This window comes from Pan troglodytes, chromosome 4, assembly GCF_028858775.2.
Source record: "Pan troglodytes isolate AG18354 chromosome 4, NHGRI_mPanTro3-v2.0_pri, whole genome shotgun sequence".
Taxonomy (NCBI): domain Eukaryota; kingdom Metazoa; phylum Chordata; class Mammalia; order Primates; family Hominidae; genus Pan; species Pan troglodytes.
This window is the reverse complement of record NC_072402.2, coordinates 35,999,041-36,020,159: the sequence shown is the minus strand read 5'-3', so window position 1 is coordinate 36,020,159 and position 21,119 is coordinate 35,999,041. Positions and strand designations below refer to the sequence as shown.

Below are 21,119 nucleotides of genomic sequence, written 5' to 3'. Positions count from 1 at the left end.
GAAGGCAGAAGCTAGAATCATGGTGGACCCCACCTGCAAGAGTCACAAAGAAGATGCATCCATTCAGGTCACAGAGAAGTAAATACTCTAGTTTCTACCTTCTACCTTCTTATTGCTCTCTAGTCTCCCATTTTATCTAGACTGCTGACAAGCATGCAGTGGAAGGTGAGCACCAGATCTGAGAGGAAACAGGCAGTGTCTGGTGGCACACTACACAAGAACTCTCACAGGCATCCACTAGGCTTGCTTGGTGACTCATTTAAGGAGTAACCCTATTTTATGTATCAGAGTAGTCTATGGTGTGATATAGCATATTGTTTCTTTTGATGTTTGGTTTCATTTGTTCCCTGTAGGCACCTAATCACTGTTTTTTAAATTCCCCAGGAGATTCTGGTATACCCAATCAGCTGAGAACCACTGAATAGTGGCTTTCAAAATTTTGAGCATCCAAATATTGTCTTCACAGAAAATCTTAATCTCTGAAGTCTACTGTAAAAACATAGAAAGGCAAGGCTGTTCTGCTTGAAGCATAGGTTGGGAGCCTAGATTCCTCTCAAACCCAGGCCACTCCTGGGAACATGGTCTGGAGATTTGAATGTTCCCAAATCTAGTGTATCTCATTAGTTGATATGTATGCACATCCTCTGTGTCTCTCAGTGCTCTCTCATGTGTAGACATATGGTGCCCCATTCCAAAGAGTGACTGTAGAGTAATGTGGCATTAAAGGAACCCTGGATAGACCTGTATTGGACCTTACATATTAGAGAGCTCTGCAGATAGCTCACAAATCTCCAAGTCGCTAGCTGTAAATTGAGTGATAACTGGTGTCAGGTTATTTTAGCACAGTTTGGGGATAAAATGGTGCATTAATCTCCCAGTTTGTGGCTTATTAAACTTTGAAATGGAATTATTTGAGACATAAAAGAGATAGCAATACTTTGCTGGATCTTCTCCATTAGTCGAGATTGTTACAGAGGAGAAATTTTTGCCACTGTTTATCAAATATTTTTTCCTCTAGTTAATCCATATCATTCCGGGAGCTTTGCCCAGGAAAAGGACGAATTACTTGCGTTCCTCCGATCTCTTTCAAGTTCTACTCCCGTACCTTTAAACTGTCACACGGAATCTTTGGTGACAGAGGAATAGAGGTGGGCAAGCAGGGCGTTTGGAAACCATACTGAAAACGAATTATCCATAAAGCACAGATTCGCCAGCCTAGAAATGGCTCTGTCTGGATGGATTCCTTGAGATGTGTTTTATTTCCATTAAAAACACAAAAACTTTCAAACTTTCACTGTGTCTCAAAATGATAGAGAAAAAAATTCAGCCTTTCAAGTATTCAAGAAAAGCTTGAAGAAATAAAAGAAACTCGCTACTCTCTGGGCCACTTTAGGAGGCAGAGCGTTCCTGGAGAAGTTCAGGATTCATTCGCAAGGGAACCCAAGGTGGGCATTCAAAGCCGATCCAAAGGATATTCTTCTTTTTAGAAAACAAAAGGAGCGCAAGGAGTAGGGGACTGAAGGTGCCCAAAGCTGGTGGGTCAGTGTCACTTTCTTCCTCCCTTTCGCCCCTTTCCTCCCGCTCCTTTCTCCCCTGTGGCCCCGAGTGCCTCTGCTCAGCACCCCTTTCTCTCCAGCCCCGACTGCCCATCTTCGCTCCTACCCTCGCGCGTCGGGGCCGTGTCTACACCCACCCCAGGACCTGGTCCGTCCAGGCTCCTTCCCATCCTCACACCCGCGCCTTTCTCCCTGCGGCCCCGGCTCGCTGCTCCAGCTGCCCAGCTCTTCCCAGGACAGGGGATCCCGCCAAGGGGGCCGCCCCCGCCCCGGCCCTCCCCCGCCCGGCCGCACCATAAAGCGCCCGGCCGCTGCCGCGGAGCCCAGCAGTCAGCTCCCCAGCACCGCGCGGCGGGAACGCGAGCGCGCCCCCGACGGCAGCCCGGACGCCGAGCACGGGTCACCTGCGGCGCCGGCCCGGGCGCCGACCGAGGTTCAACGCACGGCCCGGGGACCCCCAGGCGGGGCCAACGCCGCCGTCGCTCCCGGCCTCGCGGGGAGCAGGAAGAGCCAACATGCTGGCCCCGCGCGGAGCCGCCGTCCTCCTGCTGCACCTGGTCCTGCAGCGGTGGCTAGCGGCCGGCGCCCAGGCCACCCCCCAGGGTAAGTCGGGTCGGGCCCGGGAGCGCCGGGCACCGGGTGCCCCATCTGCTGAGTGAGTGGAGGGACTTGCTCGGCCCTGTGCTCCTGGGGCCTTGCTCAGCCCCTCTCTGTCCCTCCCGGGCCCAATCAAAGCATATTGTGATTGGAGGTAGTGATTAGTCTAGAATTTTCCGAAATTCGATTATCCAATGATGAGAACAATTGCCTAAATAGTTGGGGGATGCAAAATTGTTTCAGACTATGCAAAGATGTGGGGTGGGGTTGCCTTCAAAACTTGCTACACGGTCCTAGACCTCTTAACATGTTAGGCTCTGGTGTAGGGTGAATTCCGGGTCCTGCACCCTGTGCCGGTTCCCTCCAGGCAGCCTTGCTCCCTAAATCCTTCCTCAGGCAGAGCGATGTTTGCCCAGAGTCTGCTCTTGACATCCCTGAGAAAGACGCAGAATTACTCTACTTGCCCTGCCACCTGCATTTTCTGCTCTGACTTTGCTTGAACGACAAAAAGAAAGTTTATTTCAAGGGTTGGCTTGATGTCTTAATTTCTGAGGTAAATAGGAAGGGCTGAGAAACTGGTCTTTTTCAATGAAATCAGTTCTTTGCAGCAAGATGGATGCAGCTGGAGGCCATTTTCCTAAGTGGATTAAGGCAGGAACAGAAAAGCAAATACCATGTTCTCACAAGCGGGAGCTAAACAGTGGATACATATGGACATAAAGATGGAAACAGTAGACACTGGGGACTCCAAAAGTAGGGGGGAGGGTTGGGAAAACTACCAATTGGGTACTACGTTCACTGGGTGATGTGTTCACTAGAAGCTCAAATCCCACCTTATGCAATGCACCCATGTAACAAACTTGCACATGTACCCTCTGAATCTATAATTTAAAAAGAAAAAAGAAAGAAATTGATCTTTTTCTATGAAACGGTAAAAATTCAACAAATAATGTGAAAAGATACTTGGACAATCCTCAAACCCCTTGGTGAAATGGGGTGAAATAGCCATTGGGTAGAAAGCAGTTAAACAGAATTTTTTGTAAAGACCAAAAGGAAGACATGATTTAAGCAAAGAAAGATCTTAGGACTATAACTGGCCCTAACTGGTCAGGCGTGAGCTTCATCTGTTTGAACTTGGTGCCTGGGTTGATTTATTACTGACTGTGGAAGTAAAACTGGAAGAGACGCACAACTTGAAGTAAAAGTTGTTTTTCCTCTTGTAGCCAAAGCAAAGACTGCCTATGAAGGCGTTCTCAACTTCCCTGCCTCCCGCTGCTGGAATCACACATTTAAACTGCATTTCGCCGAATAACTCATTTTCATTCCAGACCAGACAACCAGAACTGTGGTTTCAGGGGTTAGAGTACTGCTAACTTTTAGTTTGTGTTGAAATATTTGAAATGCTGTCGTCCGTGCCCCATACTTCTAGGAAGGTAAAAAAGGAAGCTTTTAAACACTTCAAAAGTCTTATTGTAATGATATTTGGCAAGTGTGAATTTATAGGTATAATTTTTTTGTGTTATATACGTTCTTGACTTTTGAACATACAGCTTTATGGTGTGCCTTAGGTATGTCTCAGACATACCTGACCATTTTATGGAGATTTGAACTCGGCCTATACAACCTAAATTATCTGGGTAATTTGGTTGCCGTAGATGATCTGATTAAGTTAAGTTTCTGATAGATTCTTTTATTGCATTATCTAGTCTGCAATTATCAGGCTTAACAGGATAATTTGATTATCTCCTTCTTCCTCTGAGCTTCATTGCTGGTCTTAAATTAGTATATATTCAATTTACATACCATGGTAGCTGCGCTCATTGGTAGCAGTAATTTCACCTCTAACAGTAGAGGGTTGTGCTTTGATCCTGGCACTTAAACGTAATAACATTAATAGAAAATGGTAGTGTCTCATTTCCTTTTCAAAACACTCTCTATGTTCATTACTAACTAATCCCATCTCTGCCTCTTGAGAGAGATGCAAATGAATCAGACGAACCATAGATTGAAATACCGCAAGTTTAGCTTGAGTTACATCATGAACCTGATCATAGTCAAAGCAAGAACCAAGAGTACTAAGAGTTTTGTTTTGAATGTAGTTCCCATACTTTAAATACATATCTCTTTTCTGAAGATGTTTTGTCCTGAATGGAACTTTAAAACATATTGCCTTATTTCCCTTTGCCCTCATTAGTGGAAATGTAAAGTTTCCAATTCTCTTGAAAATTAAAAAATCCAATTTCCCTTTTGAAATGCAGTAGGCAACAGTGTTTATGGTTTAGGGATATAGGCACTAAGAGGAGCACAGTAAATGTTCTGCTTTCCAACACATCTCATATTAATTTCATTATTGTGTAAGGACCCCTGGTACATGTGAAAAATACAGTATAGATCCAGTTTGAAGACAAATTGTCTTTTAAAAGGGGTAGATATTCTTGAGTAACTAGGTTTTTGCCTGTTTGCTTTAGAACTTTTATTCATTCTTATTACAAAAGCAATACCTGCCCATTGTAGAAAAGATAAAAGTTAGATAAGCAAAAAATAAAATAAAAGATAAGAGGAAATTTAAAACTTATATTTATGCAACCCGGGGATAGCTTCTATTAACATTAACATGTTGTTGTATTGTCTTTCATTTCACATCTTTTTCTATGCAAAAATATATTTCAAATGGAATTACGTTATACATATAGTTTTAGAATCCTTTTTTCTTAATGTATCATGAACATCTTTTCACATCTGTAAGTATTCAGCTACATTTTAAAACTAGGTAGTATTCTGCTTTTTGGAAGAATCAAAATGTATTTAGCCAGGGTTATAATATAGAACCCTTAAGTTGTTTTTGGTTTTGATATTGTAAATAATAATTTATTGAACAAGTGCAAGTGTCACAGGATGCTTTGGGATGATTTTAACCATCCCCTCAATCTCAGCCAAGCCCTTCTCTTTTTTTTTGCTAAGGACAGTTAATGTTTTCATAGCAAAATGCTATACCAACAGAGCTCAGGTTTACCTCTTTTCCAATTAGATTTTCATCTAATTCTTTCCTAAATAGAAATTCTAGAATTACCACTAGTGTCTAATATTCTTGTACCTAAATCATTTACCATGTTATCCATTATTTCCCTAGGATAAATTCCCATAAGCAGAATTGCTAGATCAAGGAGCACATATGTTTTAGGGCCTTTGATACTGTTGTTTAAACTGTCTTCAAAATGTTTATACTATTTTAAATGTTACACAGTGGTACAGAGAGTGCCCATTTCCCTGAACCCTCACAAACAGTTGAGTACTGTTGTATTTACTAATTTTCCAATTCGATGGTGAAAACAATACGTTATTGTTTAAGTTAGCAACTCCTGCATCATTAGATAAATACATGAACATTTATTTATATACTTAATGGTCATTGTAATTCTTTTTATGTAAATTGCCTTTTCATATTCCTTGCCCATTTTTCTATTAAGATGCTTATCATTTTATTGATTTGTAAGGACTCTTTATCAATTGTCAATATTACCCATTTAATAACCAGATTATTATATCCAAGAGACAGCTGTAGGTGCTGAAGTTTCTGCAGCCTATGGAATTGTTCAAATGATATTTGCATCTGCTAATAGATATACTAAATAACTTCCACTGAGTATTACCCAAATTTGGCCTTTGCCTTTTAAATAACTCTGGGCATACTCTCTCATAGCTTTCATAAATATTACAAAGTTTGTGAGAGAAAGTACTGCTTGCTTGATCAAAAGCAACTTATACAAATGCAGATTCTGATTTTTGTAGACCAATTCTATCAGTCAAGATACAGTCAAGAGACAGAAACCACATCATTTTGTTTTGTTTTGTTTCCACATTGGGATTTTTTTAAACAGAGAAATGTTGGAGAATTGTAAAGGCACAAAGGGAACACTTAGGTCTCACAAAGGTGGCAAATCACTTTCTACCAGCACATCTACCACCATAGCCATGTTTTCTGCTGCATTTCCTGTCATTTGTCACTGACCAGGAAAACACAATTGGCTCTGGTCCTGGAGGTGCCTATGGGACTCCGTGACAGAAATTCACTGCTTGGAGACATCAGTAAAGCAATGGCTTGGATGCTTTCACCAATCCCCCTTGTACTTTAAGCCTTTAGTACTTTTCCTGGTGGGCATTTTCAGAGCTACTTGTTCAGCCAAACCCAATTTTGTGTTTGCAAGTTCAGTCCTCTCTCTTGAGGGCTACACCCAGTGATGAATATTGTGCTGTATTTCTTCTGGCTCACATGACCAGCCACTATAAAAGTGACAGGGAAGAACTGGTGAGTTTGGCAATACGGAAAAGGGATTACAAGATTAGTTTACATTACTCTGTAGCTTACTGTCAAATTGCCCCCCCCCAACAAAGAAACCCTGTTTTCCCCAAAATTGAATCTTTCACTTATACCCCTTCTTCTCCCTTCTTCCCAGTCTTTGACCTTCTCCCATCTTCCAGTCAGAGGCTAAACCCAGGCGCTCTGCTGCCAGTCCTGACAGACCCCGCCCTGAATGATCTCTATGTGATTTCCACCTTCAAGCTGCAGACTAAAAGTTCAGCCACCATCTTCGGTCTTTACTCTTCAACTGACAACAGTAAATATTTTGAATTTACTGTGATGGGACGCTTAAACAAAGGTAAGCAAATTTGCTGAAATTATTTTCTTAAAAATCTCCTTTTTCTATTCCAGGATTAGGGGTATACTGTCTTTGAGATGGTTTCCTTGTACAATTATATTCTCACTCACTAGTCATTTCAGTTTTTAATACTGAATTCTTCTTACTGTACATTTACCTATATTGGCAGGGGGGTGGGGGGCGGTTCAGGAAGAAAGTGACATTGGGAGAAAAAAAGAATTGCTGTGACCAAGATGCTTTTTGACATTGTCTCATCCTCATGTTATTCTGAATCCAGTTCTGGAACAGAGAGGACAAGAGACAATTCAGCCATTATCTTAGGCAGCTCAGGCTGCTATAACAAAATACCATAGACTTTGTGGCTTAAACAATAGACATTTACATCTCACAGTTCTAGACAGTGGTAAGTCTAAGATCATGGTGCCATCTCAGTCCATTTTGTGTTGCTATAAAAGACTACCGGAGACTGGGTAATTTATAAAGAAAAGAGATTTATTTAGCTCACAGTCCTGCAGGCTGGAAGTTCAAGGGCATGGCCCTGGCTTCTGACAAGGACTTTCTTGTGTCACAACGTGGTGGAGAAGGTCAAAGAGGGAGCAGACACATGGGAAGAGGGGAAAACCTGAGGGGCATCCTAGCTTTGTAATAACCCACTCTCTCAAGAACTAATCCATTCCCTTGAGAACTAATCCATTTTCACAAGAGCTGAAACTCACTGTCTCGAGAACAGCACCAAGCCATTCATGAGAGATCCAACCCCATAATTCATATGCCTCCCACAAGGCCCTACCTCCCAACACCGCCACATTGGGGACCAAATTTCAGCACGAGTTTTGACAGGGACAGACATACCATATCCAAACCATACCACCCGCAGATTTGGCTCCTCGTAAGGGCCCAGTTCCTGGATTGTAGATGGCCATCTTTTTATTGTGTCCTCACATGATGAAGACAGACAGCAAGCTCTCTTGTGTCTCTTCTTATAAGGTCACTATTCCCATCATGAGGGCCACACCCTCAGCACCTCATCTAAACCTAATCATCTCCCAAAAGCCCCACCTCCAAATACCATCACACTGGAGATTAGGAGTTCAGTATATGAATTTGATGGGGCGGGAGGAAGGGGACAGATACAAACATTTAGCCCATGACAGCCACCCCATACTATTCTTATGTTCCCTTTGAAGCCAGTGCTCAGTAGACCTAGCTCCTAGCTCCTTAAGCACCTACCTGGCCGTGATGGAAAGAATATACCTCAACCAGTAGAACAGGATGAATAGGGCTCTTTTCTCCCTGTGCGTGCCAATTTACACAGGCCTGTCACTGGTTTGATCCCTCTGCTGTCATTTGTTTTGTTGCCGCAGTGAGTTACTATAAGCACTGAGAAGTGAGTCCCAAAGAAAATGGTCACTATTTTTCATTGCCTTCTCCTCCACTCCTTCCCCGGGGGACAACACCTGTTCCTGTTTATTAAGGAATGTGACAGATGCGTGTTCCTGCTGCTTCATGCATTTAATAAAATAGGAGGGCTGGTTCTTCTGGCTGGGTTTTATGTTTATTTCAGTTTGCTTTACAAAGTAGACACTTCCTAGTGCTTCAAACTCTCTCTTAGATTATATTTGTGATTGTACACTTAAATCTGCAGGCATTAGGAAATGAAAGAAGTTTCTAATTCTTAACTTTCTTAGGACTCTAAAGTTAAAAGTATAAAGGAATGGGACTTTAACCCCTTCTTTTCTGTCAGATTCCAACGTGCTTCTTGCCTGCTTCCACGCTACTCCCAAGTCTGCTTTCTCTGTATGTGCCTCACAGCCTGTCAGGGACCTTGAGGAGGTGTCAGATAATAAAGTGAGTCTGAGGACATGGCCACCAGATGGGTCAACCATTCCTGTCCCCCTTTCCCCATCTTCAGCCCTAATGAGGGGGGATTCTGCCCATGTCTCTGCCTTGAATCAAACAGCCCCATTTTGCCTAGCATCTGTTGAAGGAACTGCTCATCTTCTGACAACCCAGCTACTCAGTTTGTGATCATAAAAATCACCGTTCTTCATCTGTGGATCAGCAGCTTCTCCTAACCTGTCTATTTCAGAGGCATTGCAAAGATTTTTCTTTTGGTTCATCCAGCTTAATGGCCAGAAGTTCCTCTGCAGAGTAAAAAACTGCTCCAAGCTTTTGCCCTCACTGCCTCTCACCCTCTATTTCTAAATTGGCCAGTATGTGTGAGCCCATTGTGGAAAGTCTGTGTTGCTGGGAAACACAAGGAAGCAACTTCCCCTGAACTGATCCTTTCAGTTTGTGTAGACAAGAGTAACACTGGATTTAATGGGCAGTAGGTAGAGGGTAAGGGGATCGTTAGTATGTTTCCTCTGAAGAATCACCAGTAATGTGAGTCAGCTGTAAATACCAGTTGATCAAATATTTTAGGGGCTGTAATCCCAGCACTTTGGGAGGCTGAGGCAGGCAGATCACCTGAGATCAGGAGTTTGAGAACAGCATGGCCAACATGGAGAAACCCCGTCTCTACTAAAAATACAAAAAGTAGCCGGGCATGGCAGTATGTGCCTATAGTCACAGCTACTCGAGAGGCTGAGACAGGAGAATCACTTGAACCCAAGAGGCAGAGGTTGCAGTGAGCTGAGATTGTGCCGCTGCACTCCACACTTCAGCCTGGGTGACAGAGCGAGACTCTGTCTCAAAAGAAAAAAAAAATTAGAGGAAAAGATGAAAGGGTTGAGATGAAGAACTGAAAGATGAACATCTCCCTACCCTCCAACCTATTAGGAAAGATAAATTGTTCTTAGAAACTATGGGGGCAGAAGGAGTCCTGGAAGAATCTAGAAATGAGAATTCTCATAAGGCAAAGAGGGATTTATGCTGTTATTAGAGCTTGAAGAGTTGAAGAATGACACAGAGAAGTTGTTTCACTGGAGCAGTCGGAAAAAAATACGAAGATTTGCCAGCAGTGGTGAATATAAAAGTTTCAGGAAAGAGAAGTCCATTCTGACTGGAACAATAAAAAGAAGTCACTGGGTCCATCAGATCCAAGGAAAAGACAGAGCCTGTGGTTGAGACTCCCCACTGCAGTGTTCAGTGGTGGCCATGCTGACTTGACATAATTCTCTCCACAACCCTCCATAAATTATCTACCTGGACATGGTAGGCTCCAGACAGCATTCATCTGGCCAAGGTTCAGCTGATCTCCTCTTTTGCTGATTTGCGTGGAAAACGGTGAAACAGAAGAAATCCAAGTGGATCTCTACTGACTTAAAACACCTGAGTAGGAAATAAAACACACCCTTCCCTCCATTAAAGCCCAGGACTGGGAGATGAAGGAGGGTGACTACACAGCATCAAAGAGCAGAATTTGGTCATCTGGGCCTCATATGACCTCCTGAAACAAATTAAAATGTAGCTAATGAAGACTGCAAAGAAAGAGTTTGCCACTGAGCTCTCTGCTTCTACTCTCACCCTCTCCAAGTCAGCCTACCCCAGGCCACTTCATTACTGTTCACAAACATAATTTGGATCAAGATACATCTGACCTCTGAGACCTCTAGTGGCCCCCTTTCCAAACTGAATAATGTACCCATGTCTCAGCGAGGCATTCGGGGCTTCCACTCTGCATGGCCCCAAGCAGCCTTTCCAGTTTATCCCTCATTCCAACCTCCATGCAGCCTGAGCTTCACCAAGATAGGCTGTTGCCATTCCTTGGGGCCGCGCATGCTGCCTCTCCTCCATCCTTTTGTTCCTGCTCTCTGCTCCCTCGACACATATCCTGCCTCACCTCTCGACACCCAAATCCTACACATTCAAGACCCATCTCCAGCTCCTTCTGATATTCTTTCTAATACGACTTTGTACCTCTTAAGGAAGACATTCATCTTAGCTCACCTTGTACTTGAATTACTTCTAGGTCTTTTCTCCATTTGGTTGGGAGCTCCCTTGAGACAGGGACTATACAGCCCTTATCTTTGCATCTGCTGCAGCACCTAGCAAGGTGCCTTGTACATAGAAGTAGTTCATGGATAGATTGAAAAGAATAAATGGAGGCTGAGAAGAGTAGACTTCTTGTTTGTGAAAAATGACATACACCATTGTGAAATTCTGGGATTCCACAATATCTGACACATAGTAGGTAATTTAAAAAAATTATTTATTTATTTATTGAGACAGAGTCTTGCTCTGTCACCCAGGCTGGAGTGCAGTCGCTAGATCTTGGCTCACTGCAGCCTCTGCCTCCTAGGTTCAACTGATTCTCCTGCCTCAGCCTCCCGAGTAGCTGGAACTACATGTGCACACCACTACGCCCAGCTAATTTTTCTATTTTTTTAGTAGAGATGGGGTTTTGCCATATTGGCCAGGCTGGTCTCGAACTCCTGGCCTCAAGTGATCCTCCTGTCTCGGCCTCCTAAATTGCTGGGCTTACAGGTCTGAGCCACCACACTCAGCCAAAAAAAGATTTTTTTTTTTTTAATGAATAAATGTTGAAGGGCTTTTGGAATAGGATGTAAGAGGATACAGGTAGTATTTCTGGTAGAAGTGATCTGCCAGGTTATGAGTAATACAGCCTTTAAATCTTGATAGAAATAAGCATCCTGCAGAAACCACCTGGCTGGATAGAAGATATGGCTGATGCTCTTCTAGTATCTGGCGTAAAGACAACTTTCCAATTTGTATCCTGAGTTTGAGTCACAAACTGCATCACCATGAATACATCTCTGAATCTCTCTTAGCCCTGGTTGATTGCCTATAAAATGGGGATAATAATAGCTACTTCACAGGCTGGTTGCAAGAACTGAATTATATAAGGTATAATAACTTTCTTCAGACTATGAGGCTTAATAAAATTTTCATACTCTTAAACAGTATTAGAGACAGATTTCCACTATTTAGGCAACTGTTTTCTAATGATGATGGTTTGGTGAACTCTTGGCTTGCCTTGATGACAATTTCACCTTTCAGAAAAAGAAACACAAGAACTGCTTCTTTAGTCTTAGTATGATTGTCTCAGAACAACTTGGTGCTGTGAAGTGAAGGAAACCCAAAGTGTTTGCTGTAATGACCAGAGAGTGTCAGTGAAACTCCTTAGCCTAAGGATAGGACATGTCAAATAGTTCAGAGTAGTGGTTCTGAAGCTTGCAAGCTAAAGAGAAATATAGATTAAGAGAGATGGTAGAGCTTAAAAAATAAAATTTTAGACACAATAATAAGTGGAAAAAATGAGGGGCCTCAAACATTAATAATAATATTTATGGAGTCTTTTTTTTTTTTTTTTTTGAGACGGAGTTTTGCTCTTGTTGCCCAGGTTGGAGTGCAATGGCGCGATCTAGGCTCACTGCAACCTCCGCCTCCCGGGTTCAAGTGATTCTCCTGCCTCAGCCTCCCAATTAGCTGGGATTACAGGCATGCGCCACCAGACCCAGCTAATTTTTGTATTTTTAGTAGAGACAGGGTTTCTCCATGTTGGTCAGGCTGGTCTCAAACTCCCGACCTCAGATGATCTGCCTGCTTCGGCCTCCCAAAGTACTGGGATTACAGCCGTGAGCAACCATGCCCGGCCCTATGGAGTCTTTTTAATGTACCAGGACTGTGTTAAAAGCTCAAAGCCTATTTCCCCTTTTAACTTTCACAATATTCCTATGACATGCCCTTGAATTAGCTTAATTTTAAAGTGGTCATGTGCAGAAGATGGAAAGAATTTTAAAATTTGACACAAAACTATAATAATTAGGACAAAAAAGCTAAAACCTAATTGAGTCAAAGTTGGTGATTCACACAAAAGATAATAAAATGGATGTTTTTAGCCATGTTCAGAATAAGATATGGAAGATATGGAAGAAATAAACCTACCTCCTGGAATAGGTAATGGGAGATTAACAGGTGATAGAGGTAAGTCATAGATGGCTCTTTTGTTTCTGTCTTACCCATCAAGGGGAGTGTTCTTCAAATTGTCAAGAACAGTTAAAAGAAAACAAAAATCCAAGCTAGATGAGGAGATAGCAGAAAAACGCCCACTCTCTTTAGTGAGATTAACTATTCAGGTGCAGATGAATTACACATTGGGATATTTAGTGAAGAAAGTCATAGTGGAGCCACTGTTAGTTCATTTAGAAATCATGGAGAACAGAAAGGTCCTAAAAGACAGGACAGGCAAATGTTTCCATTTTTATAAAGAAGGGAAGGGTGGATTCTGAAAACCACAGGCTACTGAAATTTAGGACAGAGCTCCAGAGGGTTATATGATTATTCATGTATTTTGGGATTGCCTAGAAAAGAAATCTGGGATTTTTTTTAAGACAAAGTGGATTTACTAAGAATAAATCATGCCAAACTTTTTTTTTTCAGTAAAGTTTCAAAGCTGATAGATTAAAAAAACATGCTGTGAACATAATGTATCTGACTTCAGAAAAGAATTGGATGAAGTCGCTTATTATACCTTTCTAAATAATATAAAAAAGAACGAGCTAGGTAATAGTACCGCTAGGGGTTGATAAGTCCCCTATATATAGATATAGCAATCTATATCTATATCTATATATATCTATATATAGATATAGCAAATTATCTAGTGGTTTTTGACAGGGCTCTGTCTTGGGTATTGAACTGTCCAACATGTCAGTGACTTGAGCAAAGACAGCATTTTATCGTGTTTGCAATTCAAAGCTAGAAAAGAGTTGAACATGTTGGATACTATCATTCATATTTACAAAGTCCTACCAGATAATACAATGGGCCAAAATCAATCAGATGAAATTTAACAAGAATAAATGTAAAGCTATCAACTAGGAGTGAAAAGCAAATTGCAGAAGTTCAGGATGTGAGACATCTGTCCTAAGAGTTCTCTAATCAACAACAAATCCTAATCAGTGTTGAGGATAGTGCCTGACACATAATGGATACTCAAAAATATTTGCCGAATGAATGAATGAACAGATACTGTGATGCAACTGTTTATAAAAAGCTCCTTACATTTTAGGTTTCATTAGTGCATACATATGGCCAGGTTAAGGAAGCTAAGAGTCCCACTGTACTCTTAATTGTCCAGGCCACATCTAATACTGTGTCTAGTCCTGGACACATTTCACAGGGACACTGTCAAGTCAAAGATTACCTTGAAAAGAGTCACCAAAAGAGCACCTATCTGGACCCCGTTTTTTTGTTTTGTTTGGTTTTGTTTTTTGTTTTTTGTTTTTACCACATTTAAGTAGAAAAGTTAAAGGAACTAGAGAAATGAAGAAGCCAGACAGAAGACATGAAAAATATGAAAATTGCCTTACAATATTTGAAAAAAGAGCTAGGTGCCGTGGCTCATGCCTGTAATCCCAGCACTTTGGGAGTCTGAGGCAGGAGTATCACTTGAGTCCACACATTCAAGACCAGTCTGGGTAAAAAATTAATATTTTTTTTTTTTTTTTTTTTTTTTGAGACAGAGTCTCACCCTGTTGCCCAGGCTGGAGTGCAATGGCGCGACCTCAGCTCACTGCAACTTCCACCTCCCAGGTTCAAGCGATTCTCCTGCCTCAGCCTCCTGAGTAGCTGGGGTTACAGGCAGGCGCCACCACACCCGCCTAATTTTTTTTGTTGTTGTCATTATCCTTAGTAGAGATGGGGTTTCACCATGTTGGCCAGGCTGGTCTCAAACTCCTGACCATGTGATCCACCCACATCGGCCTCCCAAAGTGCTGGGATTACAGGCATGAGCCACCGCGCCCAGCCAAAAATACATTTTTAAAAAAATTAGCCTGGCTCGGTGGTACATGCCTGTAGTTCCAGCTACTCAGGAGGCTGTGGCAGGAGGATCACTTGAGCCCAGGAGTTTGAGGCAGCAGTGAGCCGTGATCATGCCACTGCACTCCAGCCTGGGCAACAGGGCAAGCTCTTGTTTCAAAAAAATAAAAATAATTAAAAATAATTTTTAAATAATATTTGAAAAATGTCATTTGGAATGAAGATCAGACTAAATCTCTCTCTAGCTCTGAAGAGTAAAATTAGGATCCATTGGTAGAAGACAGAGGAAACAGATATTGGCTCTGTATTAGGAAAATCTTGGAGAGTGATCCAAAAGTGAAATGGACTTCTCTGCAAAGTAATGAGTTCCTTGTTACTGGAAATGTGCTGGTAGAGGCTGCACTTTTATTGAAGGAATTTGTGAAGTGAGATATTAAGCTGGATGACTTATAATGCTAGTATTTTGTCATTCTACCAAGGCTAGAGAAGTTTCATAGGCACTTAAGAAATTGCTTTGCACCTCTTTCCTGTAACATGACCTTGGGCTTCTGTGCACACTCACTGCTTTGTTGTCTACTAGATAGTTGCATACTATGATGAATCTCATACTTTTTCAAAACACAAAGTCCTCTGCAGATGTTTAGCATAATTGCTGTGTTTCGTTTCACTAGATAGATGTGTGTGTGTGTGTGTGTGTGTGTGTGTGTATATACTCTGTATACTTTACATTTATTCAAATTGCCATAAGAAAACTTTGAAACAGACTGCATTTATCACAACTAGGAGTCACCCAGAGTACTTTCAGAAAAAGCAATTTGCTGATTTACCTTTTGTATGTATTTCCAAAGCACTAAAGTTACAAAGACCTAGTGTATAGGGCATGAAGATAAATAAGCAAAGGCAAACAAGAATATCCATCACAAGAGACATTAATGTCAAGGAGGCAATTTTTAAATGTACAATTATTTAAAAAGAAGAGGAAAGGTTGACAATGATGGCTTCCATCATATGTTTAAAAGTGCCAAAGAGCAAAGCCATTTGCCAAACAAAGCAAAGAGCTCCAGACTACCTTTGTGAGTTTGCTGCCTGCAGGCCAGGCCACTCTGGACTCCTTTGCCCAAGCAGACAAAATATTATCATTTCCAGTTCTTTAAAGCTGGCACCCTGCTTCATAACTTTGACATTCAACATATCATAATATTTTTGACTACCAGGTCCACTTTTCAAAAAGCATCTTTTGAAAATTCTTTCTGAAGATAGCAATATTTCAAATCTTCATTGCCTGGGCTTGCTTTTTCATCTCCTGCCAGTCACTGAAATCGTATTTAATCAGACTGGGCTATGTGGTTCCTGTGTCCTGCTGGTCCCAAGCATGGAAATGTAGCTCTTGGACAGTGCCATAAAATCAGGCAATCCTGAGTAGCTGGGGTTACAGGCAGGCGCCACCACGCCCGCCTAATTTTTTTTGTTATTGTTGTTATCCTTAGTAGAGATGGGGTTTCACCATGTTGGCCAGGCTGGTCTCAAACTCCTGACCAAATTGTCAATTACACAAAGATGCCAAGTTTAGAGGGAAAGGATTTATATAACCAACAAAGTGTTCCACATTTTTAAAAAGACATAATTGTGAGTAATAAAAGTCAGAGTGGACACACTCTATTTTATCTATTTTTTTTCACTTCCCATAAGTAGTTGTAGTGGTGCCCTCAGATACTATGGGATGTGGGAAAATCAGTAAGATATAGACTTGGCAGCATGAAGGGACTTAAGGTGGTGGGAAGATTAGGGCCAGTCCTGGGATAAGGAGTTGAAACATTATTTAGAATCCACTAGGGAGTTATTGAAGGATTTCATTTGCTTGCTTGCTTTGAGGAGGCAATAACGATCAGAACAGTCCTATAAGAAGTTCAATCTCTCAGTCCAAAAAGTCCGTGCAGAAAGAGACCTAAAGTAGGAAGGGGAGACAGGAATCTAACAGAGCAGCCCAGAGGTGGAGCAGAGTCAGAGACACCGTTTGAGATCTGAGCACCCGCTGACTGACAGCCTTCAGTTCCAATCCAATCTGCACTGCATTCTGGGTACTAACCCTGCACAATAACCAGCTGCAATTGCCAAGAAAACCTGTGCAGCTGGTGGTGAGTGAAAACCGAGGATGTGAACTCAATGTGCTGCAGCTGAAGAAACAGAGTTGTACCTGGAACCACCCAGTGGGTTCACCTTGCCCACTGCCTACACAGAACCCATTTATCAAGACGGGGAATTGCAATGGAGAAAGGGTAATTCACGTAGAGCTGGCTGTGTGGGAGACCAGAGTTTTATTATTACTCAAATCAGTCTCCCCAAGCATTCAGGGATCAGAGTTTTTAAAGATAATTTTGCAGGTAGGGGCTTGGGAAGTGGGGAGTGCTGATTGGTCAGGCTGGAAATGAAATCATAGTGGGTCGAACTTAGGTTTTCTTAACGTCTTCTGTTCCTGGGTGTGATGGCAGAAATGATTGGGCCACATTACTGGTCTGGGTGGTGTCAGCTGATACATCCAGTGCAGGGTCTGCAAAATATCTCAAGCACTGATGTTAGGCTTTACAATAGTGATGTTACCCCCAGTTTGGAGGTATTTGGGGAGCAATTTGGGGATTGCTCAGACTCTTGGAGCCAGAGGCTGCATGACCTCTAAACTGTAATTTCTAATCCTGTAGCTAATTTATTAGTCCTGCAAAGGCAGACTGGTCCCCAGGCAAGAAGGGGGTCTTCGGGAAAGGGCTGTTATCAATTTTGCTTCAGAGTCAAACCATCTACTGAATTCCTTCCCAAAGTTAGTTCGGCCCGTGCCCGGGAATGAACAAGGAAAGCTTAAGTGTTAGAAGCCAGATAGAGTCGGTTAGGTCTGATTTCTCTCACTGTCATAATTTCCTGAGTTATAATTTGGCAAAGACAGTTTCATACCCAGTGACTGTTTTCCTGAGTGCTTTCCAGGGTGGTGGCCAGGCAGAGGTGTGGTCGAGTCGGGAGGTGGGATGGTTCCAGCCTCAGGGGCCTGGCTGCTTCTTCCTTCCTGGAGGGACAAAATGGTCATCTTCCTCCTGCTGTAGTGTTTTCCCCTGCGTTTTGCTCCTTCTGCTATGTGTGGATGTGTTGGGATAAGATAGGGCAAGATGAGCACCGGGAAAGGGGGCTGGCAAGAGGAAGGGAACCCTGTCTGTTCTCTTCCCCTTCCCAGTGATGCTGCCTCTGGAGAAGGTGAGGAAAACTCGCACCCAACAGGCTGCAGGCTCCTGGGGCCAGAGCTTTCTGCTTTTTCCAGACTCCATATGACTGATGTGAAAACGTTGAGTTTCCTGAGCCTGCTTTCCCTCTGGGTAGTCTAACTGCTCTGATAATAAAATAAGTGTAGAGGCACTGAAGTAAAGAATTTGCAATAAAAAAGAAAATGAAAAATGGAAGCCATAAGAGAAATGAGTATTGGATCAAGTGTGAAGAATGGGAAATGTCAAGGCACTTGATAATTTTTCTGCTAACAAACAGACATTGTGAAGGTGGAAGTTTCCATGGTTTTCCTTGCCTGCGTTTTCTTTTGCTATTGTCATGAGATCTAGGGGCATGAGGGATTTGTCATTTGAGTGTTACATTGCAACAAAAAGCAAGGCAGAAGTACAGAATCCACTTAAATGAGAGTATGAACACAATAGGAGGTTTTGCTACCTGGAATTAGATGTTGAATTGCTGCTCTCTAAACTTTATTTTCTATATAAAAAGCTTTAAATACAATCATTTAATTATTCATTTAAAGTTTATATTAACAACATTTAGTGTGCATCTGCTATATGTAAAGTATCCCACTAGGTACTATTCATCAAATTAAACCCAGCTATTTAGTTATGAAAATAAACCATGGCCCACATACCCTGTGAAGCCCTGTTAAAAGCAGGCAACATGCCCAAGAAAATATGTTTCCTTTGAATTTCACAGAAATCTTAGTTTGAGGAAGAAAAATCAAGAGTTTTTGTTATAAGCCACTATGTGTATGCTCTGAAACAGTTAATGTAGCGAACAGAGGTAGTGGCCATAACTGAAATAAGGAGATAGTGAGTGAGTGTGTGTGTGACCTAATTCAAGTTTGGTGGTCCAAGTGGTATTTTTCTTGGCCTGTAAAAACTACAGGTATTTGCAAAACTGTTCTAAATAGTAATGTAATAGAAGTTTTTTAAAAATTGAGTTAGTGCATATGTTTGGACTCAATTTCTCCCTCTTTTGGTTACTATATATGGTTCTAATTTCCAGCTGTGCAGTTACTATTGTAAATTCTCAACATTAAAAAAATTTTCAGATACAAATTATTTTTATTGATACATAATTTTTACATATTTAAGGGGTACATGTGAAGAATTCTGTTCTATCCCAGATTAGAAATACCTTAGAATTTCTATTTGTGTCTATTTCCCTCCATTCCATTATTTTCTTCCTCTTCATACCACATTTATATATGTCTTACCATTTATTTATATTTATTTAATACTTTACTTCAGGAAACTTAGTATTGTTCTGGAATCAGAAAGCCCTTCTAGCTAGTCTGTCTTGCCAGGTCTTTCCGATTCTTCTCCCTCAAGAAGCAAGTGGTGGTGACCACGTCGACATAAGAGATTTCCCGTCTGACTCCTCCCACCATCTGTGTAGGTCACAGAACCTCACGCCAACTGGCTCTCTTCAGACTGTGGTCAACTGGAAAATCGAGTCAGATTTCAGAAGGGTGGGAAAATGAACCTAGAAAGTCTAATGTGGAGAAAGCCTTAAAATATATCCTTCATGTTCCACAGTAGTGATTATTTTCTTTGGCGATACTGCAACATAAATAGGTATTCTTGGCTAGTTCATCTCTGGGCGGCACCATCTTGGCATTTACACTCTACAGAAAAGGTACCTGAGGAGAAAGATGGTCCAAGTTACTTGCCACAAATCACACAGATTAACAGCAGCACAGTCTGGGTGTATATGTGTAATATATATCTTTTTATTATTTTTATATACAAGTAATGGTTGTTTCTTGTAGAAAAGTTAAAACAATGAAGATGAGCAGGAAGAAAAAAATACCATCCAAACACCCAGCAAATAACCATATTAATGTAGACATATTTTCTTCTAATCTTCTAGGTATGTATGTATACATATATGTACATATATATACACATGCACACTTTTTTCTAAACCCATATTGACCTATATCTCCTTTTTTTCTTACTTAACAAAATACTGGGAATGTCTTTTTGTGTTTTTAATATTCAGCTATTCCATAGTATTCCATTTTATAATTATACTGTAATTTAAGTAGCCAGCCCTCTCCTTTTGGACATATATGTTGTGCCAAGTGTTGATTACAATAAGTATTTCTGAAATGAACATTCTCACCCATACATCTTGGTGCTGCTTTTTTTTTTTCTATAACCCAGGACAGTGCTGAAGTGCTTCTTTTTTGTTCTTTAATTTCCTCAGTTTTAGTTCCTAGAAGTGGCAATGCTGGGCTGTTGGGTTTACACATGTTTAAGGTTCTGATGCATGTGACTAAATTACCCTCCAGAAAAGTTCTGCTTTAAGTTCTACTTAAGGCTTTCCCACCCTGGGACAGCTGAAGACTGGCCAGAGCTTTGCAGCTGCAATGATGTGTTTACCACCTCCCTTATCCAGCAACATTTGCAATTAGCCTCCGACCTTGTTCCTGGGATTGTTTCCGGTGAAAATTAGCCATGCCTGGCTAATTTTTGTATTTTTAGTAGAGACAGGGTTTCACCATATTGGTCAGGCTGATCTTGAACTCCTGACCTCGTGATCTGCCCACCTCGGCCTCCCAAAGTGCTGGGTTTGGGAATGGTACCTGTGGATGCACCTAGAGGCGTGTTTAGACACTAGCTGAAATCACTTTGGTCTTTCTGGCAAACCTTAGCCAATGGGCTCCACTCACAAAGGGTCAGCTTCCAAGAGCAGATTTTAGCTCAGGGCCTCTTATGTTCAGGACAATAATGGAGTAAAAAAACAAGGCCGAAAACCAAAAGATATGTGGGCTTAAGCAGATATGTGAATAGCTACCCACATAGGAAAAACAAAACAAAACAAAACAAAAACAAAAACAGAAAATAAGATGGGAGTCCTTCTTTTACAACCATGGATACCTTTTCTTTTCTTTTTTTTTTTTTTTGAGACAGGATCGCTCTTTTGCCCAGGCTGGAGTGCAGTGGTTCGATCATGGCTCACTGCAGCCTCAATCCCCCAGGCTCAAGCAATCCTCCACCTCAGTGTCCCAAGTAGCTGGGACTACAAGTATGTGCCACCACACCTGGCCTTTTTTTTTTTTTTTTTTTTTTGAAATGGAGCCTTGCTCTGTCACCCAGGCTGGAGTGCAGTGGTGTGATCTTGGCTCACTGCAACCTCCGCCTACCAGGTTCAAGCAATTCTCCTGCCTCAGCCTCCTGAGTAGCTGGGACTATAGGCGAACACCACCATGCCTGGCTAATTTTTGTATTTTTAATAGAGACGGGGTTTCACCATATTGGTCAGGCTGGTCTTGAACTCCTGACCTCATGATCTGCCCACC

At 41.7% G+C, this 21,119-nt stretch overlaps 1 protein-coding gene across 1 annotated transcript in view; it reads left to right on the top strand.

Annotated features, from left to right (window-relative positions):
• The first annotated feature begins 1,835 nt into the window (after nt 1–1,835).
• THBS4 (thrombospondin 4) overlaps nt 1,836–21,119 on the top strand; it is a 47,974-nt gene continuing 28,690 nt past the window's right edge. Inside the window, exons 1-2 of the mRNA XM_016953084.4 lie at nt 1,836–2,159; nt 6,608–6,811. Of these exons, the coding sequence (XP_016808573.2) occupies nt 2,072–2,159; nt 6,608–6,811 (292 nt within the window). The 5' untranslated portion in view covers nt 1,836–2,071. The remainder of the gene's footprint in view (nt 2,160–6,607; nt 6,812–21,119) is intronic.